The sequence below is a fragment of the Apis cerana genome, linkage group LG11 (genome assembly GCF_029169275.1).
Source record: "Apis cerana isolate GH-2021 linkage group LG11, AcerK_1.0, whole genome shotgun sequence".
Classification (NCBI taxonomy): domain Eukaryota; kingdom Metazoa; phylum Arthropoda; class Insecta; order Hymenoptera; family Apidae; genus Apis; species Apis cerana.
The window spans coordinates 14930646-14947349 of record NC_083862.1 but is presented as its reverse complement, the minus strand read 5'-3'; the positions used below and the strand labels follow the sequence as shown (position 1 = coordinate 14947349).

General features: G+C 26.9%; 3 protein-coding genes across 11 annotated transcripts; 1 reads left to right on the top strand and 2 right to left on the bottom strand.

Moving 5' to 3' along the window:
• Window positions 1-381: 381 nt before the first annotated feature.
• LOC107996001 (cyclin-dependent kinase 11B) lies at window positions 382-4435 on the bottom strand. 2 transcript variants are annotated; one of them, XM_017053846.3, is made up of 8 exons: window positions 4101-4435; window positions 3356-3727; window positions 2592-3272; window positions 2196-2518; window positions 1787-2113; window positions 1460-1724; window positions 1149-1379; window positions 382-1067 (listed from the first exon to the last, which is right to left on the bottom strand). In XM_017053846.3, the coding sequence occupies exons 1-8, from the start codon at window positions 4190-4192 to the stop codon at window positions 773-775; spliced, it is 2586 nt and encodes an 861-aa protein (XP_016909335.1). In that variant the 5' UTR covers window positions 4193-4435; the 3' UTR covers window positions 382-772. The 2 variants fall into 2 exon arrangements, with proteins under 2 accessions (XP_016909335.1, XP_028521545.1); XM_028665744.2 differs by having other exon boundaries at window positions 3356-3738; window positions 4101-4392.
• A 603-nt stretch (window positions 4436-5038) lies between these two features.
• Window positions 5039-11880, top strand: LOC108002605 (tyrosine-protein phosphatase non-receptor type 23). Of its 5 annotated transcripts, none has more exons than XM_017064374.3 (11): window positions 5039-5263; window positions 5454-5656; window positions 5724-6046; window positions 6148-6260; window positions 6330-6709; window positions 6797-9729; window positions 9804-10321; window positions 10409-10872; window positions 10950-11236; window positions 11310-11450; window positions 11504-11880. In XM_017064374.3, exons 1-11 carry the CDS (start codon window positions 5177-5179, stop codon window positions 11629-11631), a joined length of 5577 nt encoding a protein of 1858 aa, XP_016919863.1. In that variant the 5' UTR covers window positions 5039-5176; the 3' UTR covers window positions 11632-11880. The 5 variants fall into 5 exon arrangements, with proteins under 5 accessions (XP_016919863.1, XP_061938341.1, XP_061938340.1 ...); XM_062082357.1 differs by having other exon boundaries at window positions 10938-11236; window positions 11355-11423; XM_062082356.1 differs by having other exon boundaries at window positions 10938-11236; window positions 11355-11450.
• Window positions 11881-12509: 629 nt separating this feature from the next.
• On the bottom strand, window positions 12510-16533 carry LOC107996006 (dolichyl-diphosphooligosaccharide--protein glycosyltransferase subunit STT3A). Of its 4 annotated transcripts, none has more exons than XM_017053854.3 (12): window positions 16403-16533; window positions 15792-15949; window positions 15563-15730; window positions 15270-15430; window positions 14812-15201; window positions 14513-14666; window positions 14160-14398; window positions 13912-14076; window positions 13646-13834; window positions 13351-13570; window positions 13086-13274; window positions 12510-13015 (listed from the first exon to the last, which is right to left on the bottom strand). In XM_017053854.3, exons 2-12 carry the CDS (start codon window positions 15886-15888, stop codon window positions 12870-12872), a joined length of 2118 nt encoding a protein of 705 aa, XP_016909343.1. In that variant the 5' UTR covers window positions 15889-15949; window positions 16403-16533; the 3' UTR covers window positions 12510-12869. The 4 variants fall into 4 exon arrangements, with proteins under 4 accessions (XP_016909343.1, XP_016909345.1, XP_028521565.1 ...); XM_017053856.3 differs by having other exon boundaries at window positions 16291-16498; XM_028665764.2 differs by having other exon boundaries at window positions 16168-16495.
• Window positions 16534-16704: the final 171 nt, after the last annotated feature.

Below are 16704 nucleotides of genomic sequence, written 5' to 3'. Positions count from 1 at the left end.
TTTTTTTTTTTGGAAATAAAGTATGATATCGAGAAAGTGTGTGATAATCTTAATTATGATGCTGGGGATCGTATACCAAACATTTGGAATAACTGAAGATTCTTACAGAAATCTGTTGGCGTTAAATTTTCCATATGACAGAGGAATGGTAAGGAAATATGATGCACTTAATTTTGTTTTATTTTAATAAATAACCTTAATAATAATATTAATTTAATAAATGTGTAAAATGTATTTTTAGAATAACGACCTACAAAGGATTGCAAAATTATTGCTATTGCCACCATGTCTTTGTCATTCTAAACGTAATTCTGAACTCATAAACTCACTTCTAGGGCTACCGAAAAATATGAACAATGCTGGAAAGTAGAATTATTAAAATTCTATTGACAATGAAATACGCTTTATTTAATATATACATTTCAAAGAATCTTTAAGGCTTGTAATGTACCAAATTCAATAAACTAAATTATAAAGAATTATATTTTTTTTATATCATCTAACTATTCATCTTTCCTTAATTGTAATAAATATCGCAACTAATTATATAAAATAAGATAAAATATAAACTTTCAAAAAGAATATTTCAATCAAAAGCTGTTTGAAAGGATAAAATTATTCAAAATTATTGTATATGTAATATTTTTTTCATGTGAAATTTATAGCATTCTTTAATTGCATATACAATTATTTTCATTGGATAATTATGTACAAAGATAATTTTTTAGAAAAACAATTATTTTTCGTTTGATATAAAATTTGTCATGTATATTTAAAATTTTAAATGAAAACCACCACCGACAGGTGGTTGTCTACCGCCTTCCGTGAGACCCATGTGAAAACCAGAGTTACTTAAATCAGCATCATCTCCATCTCTTAATTGTTTATATTCTTTTCCACCACTTGGTGGTTTTGGTGAAGCATTTGCTGTTTTTACACCAAGTTCCGATTTAGCAGGCCATGTAGGGAACATTTGCGGATCTATTGGTAATGGTGCTTCTGTAAAATATCCATGTTTTAAAGCATCTTCAGCTGAAATTCGTTGTTGAGGATCATATGTAAGAAACCTAGAAAAACATTTGTTTAAAATAAAAAAGGAAAAAAGATAACAATAAGTAATAAAAAGATCATTATTTAAAGAAACATACTTATTTAATAGTTCAATGCCTAAATCTGATAACGATAAGCTGAAACGTTGTCTTAAATTGTTTACGGGATAATGAGCGAAAGGAATTTTTTGCACCATCGGCAGTTTACTATATCCTGGCCATATCCGATCATTTGGTGTACCTAATTCTTTAAATATCCTGTTTAATTGATCAATTTCAGATTTACCCGGAAACAATGCTTCCATTCTTAATAATTCTGCGAAAATGCATCTAAAAAATATATAGTTTCAATAATAATTTTATATTAAAAAATAAAGATATAACTAATTTTGTAATCTTTTTTTTCTTACCCTACTGACCACATATCAATGGGAGTACTATATTCTTTTCCATTTAATAACAATTCAGGAGCTCTATACCAACGCGTTACAACAACTGGAGTATATTGTCTCAAAGGAGAACCGTATTCTCGTGCTAAACCAAAGTCACCAACCTTTAAAATACCTCGATGACTCAATAATAAATTAGATGTTTTCAAATCTCGATGAAGAATCCAGTTATCATGCAAATGTGCTACTGCTCGTAATAGCTGTTGCATAAGACATTTGACTTCTCCTATAAAAAAAACATTTATACTTCATATTTCTTGCTATTATAATTACTTCATTATATTTTACCTGGTATAAAAACTTGTTTCTTTTGATTCATTGTTTCCATTAATGATTTCAAATCATGTTCCACATAATCCATCACAATAAATATTTTATCCATATTACTACCAACAACAATTTCTCGAACAGTAACAATATTTGGATGCTGAGCTTTTAGTAAAGTATTTATTTCTCTAAGACTAGTAATTGGAAAACCTTCTTTTTCTTGCTCCATTTTCAATCGTTTTAAAGCAACGATTTCATCTGTACGCTTATCACGTGCTCTATATACTACACCATATGTACCTTCTTCGATACGATTTAAACATTGAAATTCTTCCACACTTCTACATCCTATAACATTAAAAAATTTATTATAGAATAAATTTTCCATGTAGAATAAAAACTAGCAAAAAAAAAAAAATCAGTTATATACCTTGAATTGCTGGTAAATATGGAGGTAATTCAGGCTCCTCTTCTTCTTTTTTTTCTTCTTCTTCTTCTGCATTCTTAGATGCACTGTTTGAATCTACATGTCCAGGTGATTCTCCATCAGAATGATCAGATTTAGCCAATCGATCTACAGATAATGGACTTGGATTATTATAATCTGAACCATCATTTGAATCAGCATTAGATCCTTTATTTGAATCATTTGATTCATCGTCATCATCGCTACTAGATTCAGATGAATCAGAAGAATGTCTATCAGAAGATCTCTCACGTATACTTCTTTGGCCATCAGATGAATGTCTAGATCTGTAAATGAATAATCATGAAATTTTAAGAATGAAGAATCATGACATGAATTATATCAGAATATAATCCTTACTCAATAGATTTAGAACGAACTTCATCCGAATGACCAGGACTTGGACTTTCATCTGATAATTCTACAATAGATGGATCTTGATTATTGTCTGGACTTAAAGGTCGTTTTTCACCTCTTTTCATTCGTCGAGCTTCCAATTCCAATCTAGAAACTTCTTTTCTTCTAGCCATCTCTCTATCAGCTTCTAGTAATCTTTCTTTTCTAAGTTCCTGTTCAGTCATTTCTTTTGGATCTTTTGGCGGTATTTGTATTTCATTAATTTCCATATCATCTGGTTCTTCTGTAACAATTTCCATTGCTTCACGTAATTGTTTTTCTCTGTGTTCCTTTTCACGCTCTGCTTTTTCTCTGTCTCTTTCACGAAGACGATCATGTTTATGTGATCTCTTATGACGTTTTTCACTTCTCTCGGGCCGTTCCATAAGCTCTGTTTCAGAATATTGTTCTTCCAAGACTCTTATATGTCTATGTTCCTCCATTCGAATTTCACGACGTTCTCTAATATCTTCAATAGTACGAATATCGCGACGTTCTCGCATATCTTCTAAACGCATTTCTCTACGTTCACGTGAATCGCGTAATTCGCGAGAATCATCCAAACGCATCTCACGACGTGCTTCCACTTTGTAATCCCGAATATCTCGCGAATCTTCTCGTCTTTCCCTTCTTTTGTCTAATAATCTATAAATTAAAATTTGAACATGAAAAATAGCTTTATTTAAGAAAATCGATTTTTGAAAATACAAATATAAAATTTTGTATACCTTTCTCTTAGATCTTCCAAAACACGATCTCCTGTACTTCTTTCTTTTCTATCATGTCTAGACTCTCTATCTCTATGACTTTCCATTCTTTCTAATCTTTCAAGTCTCTCTCTTTCTCGTTTAGAACCCTCAGAACGTTCTGATCTTTCCAAAATATCCATGCCATGTCTACGATGTCTATGTTTATCTCTATGTCTATCTTCTCCACGATCATGATGCCTAGATTTTCTTTCCTTTTCTTCTCTACGATCTCTTCTATCACTGTGTTTGTCTCTTCTTCTTGATGAATTAGATTTATGATGACGGACAACAGCTTGTGGTGGTTTTATATCTAAAGAATCTGCTGTATCTCCTCCATCCTCCTCTGAAAAACTTTAAGTATACTTTTTTCAAAACAATTAATCAAAATTATTTTCAAATAAAATCAAATTAAATCAAATTAAATTAAATATATAAATTTTTCTTAATTTCATTAATATATAAAAAAATTTATTGTAATGTAACTTGAAAAAGAATCAATAATCGAAAATGTTATTATTGTAATGATAATATATAAAATATAATATATAAAATTATTATTATAATAATATATAAAATATTATTAAATATGTATAAAATTTAATTTTTATTAATTTTAAGTAAAAAATAAAAAGAAAAAATAATATATAAATATATATTGAAACAAAGATTTATTTTAATAGTTCGATAAATTGAGGTTAAAATTAAGCATCATATTATTCAATACCTAAAATCATCCATGTCCTTCGAAGGGCTTTTCTTTATTTCTCCATCTTCACTCTGATTATCAATATCCATATCAAGTCTATTTTCTGACATATTATAAGTAAATGTATTCACTTTTCACCGATTGATTATCATTTATACAGTTGATCACAAAAGTATCGTCAATCACATTTGACATTTATATTCTATAAAGAATACATATCGTTAAAAAAGAAAATAACTATCTTTGATAAATATTTATTATTATTTTTTTATTTTATATTGATTTAATGTGTAATTTAAAAACAAAAAAATTCATATATATATATATATATTTATATTTATATAATATATATATATATATGTGTGTGTGTGTGTGTGTGTGGTGTATGTGTGTGTATATATATATATTATATATAGTGAAAAATTATATATTGAAAATCGAGTGATATATTCAAGCAATCCGATACTTTGTATTTGATTGTAATTACGAATGTAAAGGATTGAAACATAAATTTATTACGTTTATAAAAATAAATTTTAATAAGCAACATACTATTTTAATATTTGCATTATTATATAATTCTTTTTTAAATTTAAAAAAAATTTTTTTTAATTTCTTTTAATTCATAATTATATATTTTTCGATGTTTAAACAAACAAATATTTTAATAATAAATTTATTACATTACTTCGATTTTTAATTTTTTTTCATGGATATAAACCGTTAGTAAATTTTAATATATTTAATGTAAAATATATTCTTATTTAGCCAATATACAGAAAATAATTTCCCTAAACATATATCTTTTTAATTAATATATTATTATATTTTAAATTTCTTATTGAAATAAATTTTTTGTTATACTTAGTAAAAAAAAAGTTGAAAAATTTTTTAAAATAATATTTAAATTTTAGAAAAATAATTTATATCATATAGTTGAAATATTTTTGTACTTGAATATCTGCCCAAAAACGGCAATTATTCGTCATAAGTACGTGACAGAAAAAGTATGTTCTGTGAACAAATCCATTTTCTACAAGTTTGACAGATGATTAACTGTCAGTTTTCAGAAATATTTTAATAAATATTCTACAATGGAAGCAGTACCAAGGTTGCCGATGATATCTTTTCAATTAAAAGTTAGTCCAGAGCCTACTACATTTGGTCCAAAGTTAAAGCAGGTATGAATAATTACATTATAAATTATAATATATATTTTGATAATTACAAAATTAATATTTAACTTTTAATTTTATTATTTATTAATCCAAATTATTATTCTATATTTTTTTTATCTAAACAAATGATTATTTTAACTTATTTCAATCTATTATTTCAATCTAATTGAAATTATAAATATTTTTGTTTTAGTATATACGTGATTTTTATAATAAAGATCCAGCAACATTTGCACATGAAATACATCAATTAGAAAGTTTACGTGCAGTGGCCATACGACCACCTATTGATGTAGCTGGTTGTTCATTATTGAAAAGATATTATTGCCAATTACATTTTCTTCAAAGTAGATTTCCTATGGGAAAAGATGGTGCAGCAGCAATTACATTTACATGGTAAAACAATCGCAATTAAATAATAATAATAATCATTAATGCTAATAATTTGAATATATTTAAATAGGAGGGATACATATGCAAACATGGTGTGTTCATTGGCTAATATTCGTTTTGAAATAATTTCAATTTTATACAATATTGGTGCAATGCATACTCAATTGGGAGCACTTACAGAAAGAACATCAGCTGATGGGATGAAAATGGCTTGTGCTCATTTTCAATGTGCAGCTTGGGCTTTTGAACATTTAAAAAATAGTTATCCACAGCCATCTGGAGTAGATTTAGCTCCAGAACTTATGACATTTATGCATCAGCTTTGCTTAGCTCAAGCTCAAGAATGTATATTAGAAAAAAGTATGCTTGATAATCGTAAACCCACAATTGTAGGTATGTATAAAATAGATAAAAATTTCATAAATATATTACACATTTATGGCTTTAATTGTCTACTCTTGTGTATCATTCTACAAGATATATCTATCATGCAGCAAAAGTCGCAAGACAAATAGTGGACTATTTTAATTTGGCATTAACTACACTTGAACAAGGCGGAAGTGAAGATGGTACTATATCAGATACAGTTGGTACTAAAATCTATAAGGTAAAATTTTAAATTATTTCTTATATTATAGAAATAATATTATGAAAACTTATAAGTTTTCTTTTTTAGAGCTGGAAACATTATCTGAAATTTAAGAAAGCTTATCATTTAGCAGTTACATATTTATATCAAGGTTTAGCTGCTGAAGAGCAAAGAAAAATGGGAGAAAGAGTAGCATTTTATAATGCTGCATTAGCTTCTCTAAATGAAGCACAATTGATTTATTCAAATATTCCTGGAGAAAAAGTAACTATAGAAGAAGCATTAACATTTACTAATGACGTAATAGAAGGAAAACGTAAAGCAGCTAAAAATGAGAATGAATATATATATCATGAAGAAGTACCAGAAAAGGAAACACTACCTAGTGTAAAAGGAGCTCCTTTAGTTAAAGGAATATCTTTCAGTATTAATGATCCTGAAGTTTCAGGTCCTGATATATTTGCCAGGTAAATATATTTATATTATTTATATATAAATAATCGAACGTAGATTATGGCAAGTATTTTTTTAATTTTATTATTCATTAATTTCAGATTAATACCAATGAAAGTACATGAAGCAAGCTCCTTATATTCGGAAGAAAAAGCAAAGATATTACGTTCTGTTGGCAGTAAAATTGAGGAGAAAGATCAGCAACTCAATACTTATCTAACATCTTTAAAATTAGAGCATATAAGTTTATGGGATCCTGATGCTCAGATGACAGAGTGGGAACGTTTACCTCTTCCTGATGAATTGGTTGAAAGATGTGCAGCATTAAATGCAAAGCAACATATTATTCAAGATTTAATTGATATAGTGGGAAAATTATCAAATACTAGTCAAGATGTTGAAAAAATATTGAAAGAAATTAAAAAACTTCTCCTTGATGAAGAACAAAAAGAAAAAGAATATCAAGATACAGTTGGAAAAAGACCTCCGTCGATAGTGGCTACTGATTTAACTAGAGAAGCTAAGAAATATGAAGAAGCTCATAACAAAGCTTTAGAAAGCAATCATGCTCTTCATAAAGCAATAACAATGCATGTAAAAAATTTAAAAGTGCTTTCTCAACCACTTACCGATCTTATTGCCCATATTCCTTCACCAAGTACATATCTTTCAGAACAAAATACTGAAAAATCACATAGCGCAATTGAATTAGAACGAATGCATACTAAAGAATTGAAGCGCATTTTGAATAAAGTTGATGAAATGCGTAGACAAAGAAACGAATTGCATACAAAATTACGAGATTCAATTGCACAAGATGATCTAACACGCTTACTAGTTACTGCCACATCCGATTCTGGACCCTTGGATCGTTTATTTGCAGACCAACTTAGCAAACATCAAACTTTAGTAACTTTAATAGAACAAAATCTAACTGCACAAGATAATATTTTAGCAGCTTTAACGGATGCATATGCCCAAACTGCTAATATACGAAAAGGAGTTGAAGAAATATTAAAACGTAGAGAACATACTATTTCTTCTTTGATTGCGTCTTACGATGCTTACGAAGATTTATTGGCAAAATCTAGCAAAGGTCTTGAATTTTACAGAAAACTAGAAATAAATGTTTCAAAATTACTTCAAAGAGTGAAAAGCACTTGTAAAGTACAAGAAGAAGAACGTGAACACATACTTGCACAAGATAATAATAAAAATTCTCAAGAAAAGATCGACACGATAACATCCACTATTTATGATCAAAGTCGAAATCGAACTGGCAGTGGACTTAAATTAAAGGATTACTTAAACAGCAGACCAGAAAATATTCAAAATCAGTATTATAATGTATATAAAGAACAAAGTAAACCAGTTCAAGATACAACAAAATCATATTTGAATGATACATCAAATTTGAATAAAAATGCAATGCATTCTAGTGGAATGTCTGCATTGGATGCAATATCATCTATAAAATCTACGCAGCAATATTATTCTGCACCATATACAGATTATAAAACAAATTTATCTTATTCACATGAAACTTCAACATATAACGAAAATGCTACTTTAAATCAAAATTATGTGCAAATTAATAGTTCTGATATTGTAAGTACTTATCCACAAGTAATTGGAACAATTACTACAACAGATACTACAATGCAATATCCAATAAATTCTTTCGTATCAAATGGACAATTCTCTACAACTTTGGATAGTCATAAATATTCTGCTAATGCTCAATCACTTTATAATTTTTCTAATAATACATTGCAATATGAAAATTATCAGCCATACAATACTGTACAACAATATTCTTCTAATCTTGATAAAACTGGTAATATTACTAAAACTGAAATACCATCCCAAACATCAACAACAACACAAATTTCTGTACTTCCATCTGTATCTCTACCGAATACAGTTAATAATAAAACAACTGATATACAAACGCAACTTTATACTACTATAGCTCAACAAGGACAACAATATATATCTGAGCCACAACAAAATGTTGTTTCTCAAGAATCTCTTTCTATAAAGGATCAGCATGTATTACCACCAGATAATACTCAAATACAAAACTATCTTCTTCCTTCAATTAATCAAAATGAAATTCCATGTACTCAAAGTTACACTGGTACAATGTATTATAATTCATCTGAATTGCATAGTCAACAAGTCACATCCAACCAAAATTTATCTGAAACAACCAATATTCCTCTTTCTAGCCATTATATGCCAACACAATATATAAACAAAAATATTCCTCAATCTATTCATTCTACTACTTCTTTCAATGCTCCAATAAATGATGTAGGTACTTTATATTCGTCAACTTTACAAAATTCCAATATTGTCCAATATCCACAGCAGAGTGGTACAGAACAAACTAAACAGATCTATATAGATCAAGGATATCAATATGGATCACAAACATCTACTACTGATACCAGTAATGCAACTTACCCCAATACCTATCATAATTTACAACATACTACATGTGTTTCATATCCACAAACTATATTATCTACAGATATTTCTAATACATATACATACACGAATTGTTCTACTAATACAGAAATGATTCAAAGTCATACAAAATCTTCAACAAATATGCAAAATTATTCTCAAGCATATCAATATCCACAACAATCACATTACTCTGGATATGGTAGCTATTCTCATATTTATAATCAAGGATATAATTATATGCAAGGAAACCAAATGGCTGTTGCATTGACAGAATCTTATAAAGGTCAAATGGGATATACTTATAATTCTACTACTCAATGTTATGAATATAATCCTAATAATATTCAAATTTCGCAATCTTCTGAATCAACATCACAAATGAACACTGGCATTAACATTTATCAACAACAAGAAAGTAATGCAAGATATACCAATGCTAGTAATAATTCTATGGTTAGTCAAACTCCATCTTCTCAATATTCAGAACAGACTTATCAATCTCAATGTTCAACTGATATTTATTATACCACACCATATGGTCTTCAAATGCAAAATCAAAGTAAATATCAAAAAATTATCTTTTTACACATCAATTTTATATATATTTATTTAAATTTCATTTAATTTTTTTAGCATCAACTAACAGAAATGAAAATTATACTAATTATAATCAAACATATATGCAAGCTGTTAACAATGGAACTAATACAACAACAAGTGCAAATCCTACTAAACCTGCTACAAAATCAGAACAATCTAATGTAGATTTACTTGCTGATCTTGATATTACTATAAATCATGCACCTTTAGTGCCAGAAGTACGTTCTGTTCAACCACAAAACGAAACTGAAATAAAAAATATTAATGATGATGATAAAGAAAAGATAAATGATGATGATAAAGAAAAGATGAATAACGATGATAAAGATAAAATAAATGATAAAACGGAAAGCGAGAATTTACAAATTGTATGGGATACATGGTACAATGATGTGCAACCTAAAAAAGATCCTTTAGGGGATCCATTAGCATTACAAAAATTTATTAATGAAGTTGAAAAATATGAAAAATTTATAGATAGTTTACTTGTTAAAACATTAAGTGGAGCAACTAATCTTGATATAAAATGGAAAGAAGTCCAAGAATTCGAAGTAGGATTTAAATTATAAAATTTATATAAATTAATTAAAATTTATGTATATTAATTAATAACATAAAATAATATATTTGAATTTCAGGAAAGAGAAAGTGGAAAACAATCGTGCACAGTAGCATTAGCCCATTCTTCAGAAAATAGAGTAATAGAATGTATCCCATATGATACAACAAGGGTACAAATATCATCAACGGATATTTCAAATTATATTAATGCTTCTCATATAATAGAAATTACACAATGGATACCAACTGCATTTATTATTACTCAATCGCCATTACCGGACAAATTAGAAATATTTTGGATGATGATATGGGAACAAGAAAGTGAAATAATTGCATGTTTAGTATCTGATACACAATTAAATGGAGAAATATATTGGCCTATAAACGAAGAAGATATTCTGAATTGTGGTAGCTTTACAATATCGTTAAAAAAGAGAGTAAATCATATATCCTATATTCAAAGAATTATTTCTGTGCATAATATTAAGAAAAACTTAGAAAAAACTATCGTACACATGCAATTTCTCTCATGGCCTTCCAAGTAAATTTATATAATATTAAATTATATTAAAAAAATATATATACATAATTTTTTTTAACTTTTAGTGGTTTTCCTAGTAGTCCAGGTGCACTGCTTACTTTCTCAACGGATGTAATGACGGAACAAGCACTAAGACGTTGTACAAAACCAGTAGTGGTACATTGTTTAGATGGTGGTGCATTAAGTAGTTTATTCTTAGTAGCAGCAGCAACAGTATGTCATATACGCGCGGGTTGCGGAATAGTCAATGTACCTCTTGTATTCAAAGGTCTTCTAAAATGTCGTAAACAAATTGTAAATAAGGAATCCTTATTATTTGCATACCAATTAGTATTATACCATGCTCAAGATATTTTAATGAAACGTAAGGATTATTTTTGTTTATGTTAATACAATTTAAAATTAGTTGAAAATGAATTTTATTTATTAAATATTAGGTGGTATTTTATCATCTACACGTTCAACATTTGAAAATTTTGAAGGTTTAAAAGGAAGTAAAGATAAAGCATCAAGAAAGATGCATCCTTCTGATGATTTTCTTCAAAGTCTTGGTATCACTCAACGATCAGATATTGAAGGTATAGAGCAATATTTTTTTAAAAAAAATGTAATGACACAAATTAATTTTTAGGTCGACAAAAAGGTTCTGTTGTTACTAGTACAATACATTCAAGTACATCATCAATTCAAGAAAAACCTAAAGAAGGAATAATCGATCCTTTAAGTCAGTTAGATCCTTTATGGTCTATTAGAAGATAAATAAATTTGCAACTGAAGTTTTATTATGCACCGGTCAATAAATTTATTATTTAAATGAATGTTTGCATTCCTATATTTCTTAAATTAAAAATATTGCTAAGAGTAAGATAATTATAATAATTGTATAAACATTATTGCAATTCATATTAGTTTATATTTCTGAAATATCTTCATATTTCATAATCTTTAAGTTTTAAAGGTTTTACAATCTGTAAAATATATTGAATAAAATGTATGTATAAAAAACGATTTTTATCTGTTTATATTTATTTTCATTTTCACCAAGAAATCACACATGTTCGTACACATCCACAAAATAAAGATTAATATTTTAGTTACAATTTTTAAGCAACACACGATACGAGGCATGCGTTTCTAAAATATACTGATGGTAAATATTTTTAATACATATATATATATATATATATATATATATATATACACACATATATGCATCATGTACCGTAATTCGAATTCATAATCAATTTTAAATTATATAATACTATTGAGGATTGTAACAATTTTCAAATTTGGGATATATCATTTTATTTTATTCAAACAAATTTCTTTTAATGCAACTTTTTTTTTCTATATCTAGATAATTAATATTGTATAAAATAAAGCCTTTATTATTAATTCTCAATAATTATAAATAACAATTTTTTTTATATATATAAGAAATAATTACGACTTTATTATATAAGAAAAAATATCTTTGAACACAGGGATCATTTAATAATTTAATATTAAAATAAATGCTTTTCTAAGAATATTCAACTTAAAAAACTATATTCTGAATATTCTTATGAATATTAGTATATTTTTATAAATGTTATTGAAATAAATATACTGTTTGCGTTTTTTTAATTTAGAGAGAGAGAGAGAGAGAGAGAGAGAGAGAGAGAGAGAGAGAGAGAGAGAGAGAGAGAGAGAGAGAGAGAGAGAGAGAGAGAGAGAGAGAGAGAGAAATATAAAGATTATTCCCAAAATAAATTATTTTATAAATTGATATATCTATATTTACTAAAATAACATATAGTGAGGCCTGAGTATGTCTTTTATAAAAATTTTAATTATACTGATGATTAATGGAAATATGTAATTCTGTATTTAGTACCATGTAGTATCTTATAGACAATTATAAAAATTTATAAGCAAATAAAATTATGGAACTGTTTAGAGAGATGCAATATTACTTTTTTATTATTAATCTATACTTTTATTTTTAATATCTTTTTTTAAATTCCCCTGTTTCTCAAGTCTTTTACTTTATAAATCCGAACAAGCCAATGTTCTGTAGTATAGGCTTCTTCTAACATGTTTAATTCAAAATCTTTATTACCAATTTCCATATTTCTAACTCTATCATAACCAGAAGGTTTTCCTGTTTAAATCATAAAATCATTGAAATTATATAAATGCTACACATTATATTTATATCAATAAATGCTTACCTCCTTCTGTATAAATTTGACCAAATCTATAGTAACACATTTTATACATAAGACAATTGAGCAAAATTGGAGAACCTTCTTTATCAACTCGAAATTCTCCTGCAGAGTTATAATAATCCCACTCTGTTATAGATTTTCCTTTTTCAGTGCTTCCGCCAATACGCACCATCCATAGGAACTTGTTAATATCTAAAATTATAATCTAACAAGTTCTTAAACAACTTTAAATTATAGTTTTATTTACTTTATATATTAATTTTAATACCATCTGATGAATAGCCTGTAAGTCCTCCAAAAATAACAAGAACGTAATTAACATCTAACTCTCTCATTATTTCGTAAGCTTTTTCTTCAGAACTTGCCATTGCTTGACCAACTCTTGATATGTGAGTATTGTTCCATGTATTATTGTCTACTAAAATTGTACGATTTGCCATTGCTGTAATCTGATATCCATAATCCCACCAAGACATTACTTTAGCATTCTAAAATTTTAAAAAATATGGTTTTAAATATTGCAAATTATAAAAAAATTATTTAGGAAGTATTTTAAAAATTACTTCTGGCGTATTCATGCGTAACCAATAATATGCTTCTCTAAAATCATCAAAAATCATGCGACCACCATCTGGAGAACGTGCCGATAATACAATACTAGGCGAGCTATAGGCTTCTGCTGTAACCCATGTACAATGAATGGTATACGAAAAAAAGAGAATGCACATTACTGTTATGAAGAGTGTAGCAATCTGTTGATATAAAACGCGTTGATATAAAATTTCACAAAAAAAAATTGATGTTAAAGAAAAATAGTCAAAATAGTTACCTCACTTCTAAGTATGTAATTACTTTCAAATTTTTTTAACTTCTTATCGCTAATTTTTCCTCTTTCTACTTGTTTCATGTAAGTAACAAGTAAAGAGGATGCTCCAATTCCACTCAAAATACACATTACAGGAGCAAGCACTAACATTAGACGAACCATTACACCCTGCATTGTTCAAAATTGTTTCAATTATTTGAGTTTATTTATAATATAAATTTCAAATGTAACATGAAAGATTTTTCACTTACAGCAAAGTATAGACTTGTAACTCCATATAAAATGAGAAAAATATTCGAATCTGTTAACTTTGAGAAACAGAAATATAATCCTAAAGGAAATAGAAATACTAAAATTTGGAGATCAAAATAAAAAGAACTCCATGATGTTGGCTGATGTTCAGAAACAGAAGCAATTATTGGTATGTGGTTTTTTGCATAGGATGGATCCAAAAGAGAATAAAAGCGACCAGTCCATGGTGATATTTTTCCTTAAATAAAATTAAAAAATTAAAACATAATTATCGCAACATTAATATTAATATTTTTGTGACAGAAAAATAAGATTTGTGGTAGATAAAAAAATATATTAATATTATATGTACCTGTAATAGTTAAAATAACACCTAATAGAAATGATATGGTAACTACAGAAATAACAAGACCACGGAATAAAATTTCAAAATCATCTTGTGACATTTTACTACGTAAATAATCAACTAGAGCATGAATCTGACAAAGTCCAAACACTCCCAATGCCTATATAAAATAATTAGTTTTAAATAAATTAGTTTTATTCGTAAAATTTTGTTTAAATTAAGTATATATATATTATATAATATATATTATATATAAGTATATTACTAAATATATTATTATATACATACATATGTTTTTTACTTACAAGCATGTGTTCAGAACTCTGAACAGGTTGAAAACCAACAAAGGATATTTGCATAGATAAAATTGTTCCTAAACAATACAGAATGCTATATGCAATATATATTCTATGAGAAAATCTGCCAGTCACCATTAAGGTTAATACATGTAAAGGAATTAAATTAATTAGGAATACATAGCCACCCCAAGAAGACACCATATAAAAATATGCAAGAGCAGCACAGGTTGCCCAACAAATTGCTCCAGTTTTAACAGCTTTGATCCACATATAATATGTAAATAACATACAAAAAATAGCTATGCCTTCATTATCATAAGATCCTGCTACTGATCGTGATATATAACCAGGAACAATTGCTATCATAGCTGCAGCAAACAATCCTGATGCAGAATCCTTAAAATCATATATAAAATAATATTTATTCATTAAAAATACTAGAAATATATTTAATATATTTTTACCTTCAATTCTTTGGTAAGTAAATAAGTAATAATTGTGGTCAAGCTAGAAAATAATGGAGCAAGGAAGACACAAATAGTACGTATATCTAAGGTAATATTTAATAACCATGAAAGATGGTATAATGCTGCTGATGTTATCATTAATCCTGGATATATTGTTCCTATCAAATAAATAATTAAGATTCAAATTAACAATATTTAACAATATTGTCATCAAAAGAGATAACAATTAAAAATTATATATATATATAATATTATATATATAATATATAATATAAAATATATATATATACCTCCAATTATCCTTCCAAGAGGATACCAAACACGATCATCAAACCAATTATGAAAACTATAAAATCCATTTTCTGCTAAATACTTTGTTGTGCGATAATTAAAATATGGATCAAATTCATGAATAACACTCTCAAATCTTAAGACTGAGAATAATCTTGTTGCAAAAGCTATAAAAAAATTATATATTAATAAAATATAATTATTTTAATTTCAATATAGAAAACTTACATAAAATTGCTGCAAGAGATAACACAGTTAACTTTAAAAGTGTTTCCTGCTTCTGTGCAGACATACGTAAACCTCTTGTTTTTATTAATGTGACCATTGTATTGATGAAATTATAAAATATTAATTTTTAAATAATGTACCACTTTTATTTGTCTTATCTATAGAAAAAGAATAAAAAATATTTAACATTTAATTAAAATGTAAACTATAATCGTCTGATATGCGGAAAATAATTAAATACTTAAAAAAAATCATGTCAAAACTCTCAATATAATATTATAAAATCGTATCAATAAAAGCTAACAAAAGACACATGGCGGTTGCAATCAAGTAATAGGTTATAATATTGTAAAAATAAAAACAAAAAATGTCGTACATTTAATTAAAAAATTAATTAACAAAATTATACAAATATTATATCAACGTAATATAACAGTTACATGCTAAACAAATATAACATAAATTTAAATCATAGTTTCCCTAAGAACTGACCACGTACACAAAATTACCGGCCGGCGACATATGTATATTTTGTACTACATATTTAGTCATTCCGCATTGTACATTTTTGTATTTTTATATATATTATGTAGACTGTGATATAAACTTACAAATTTACAAATTTTATAATATAAGAAAATTGATAAAATAATAATGTCATTTAAATGACTAACTTAGAAACATTGCAACTTGAAAGAAAAAAGCATAGATTAAACTTGATTTCTAGTTATGCTATCTATATTTACGATAAGAGAAAACAAAGTATTCAGTTCATATAAATACATTCATTGAAAAAAAAAAAGAATTAAAAAAATGTTTTGTTCAAATATAAAATATAATTAAATATAAAAGAATAGATAAATACTAAATATTAAATTAATTTTTTCAATTAAAATACTAACTTGAATGCGCC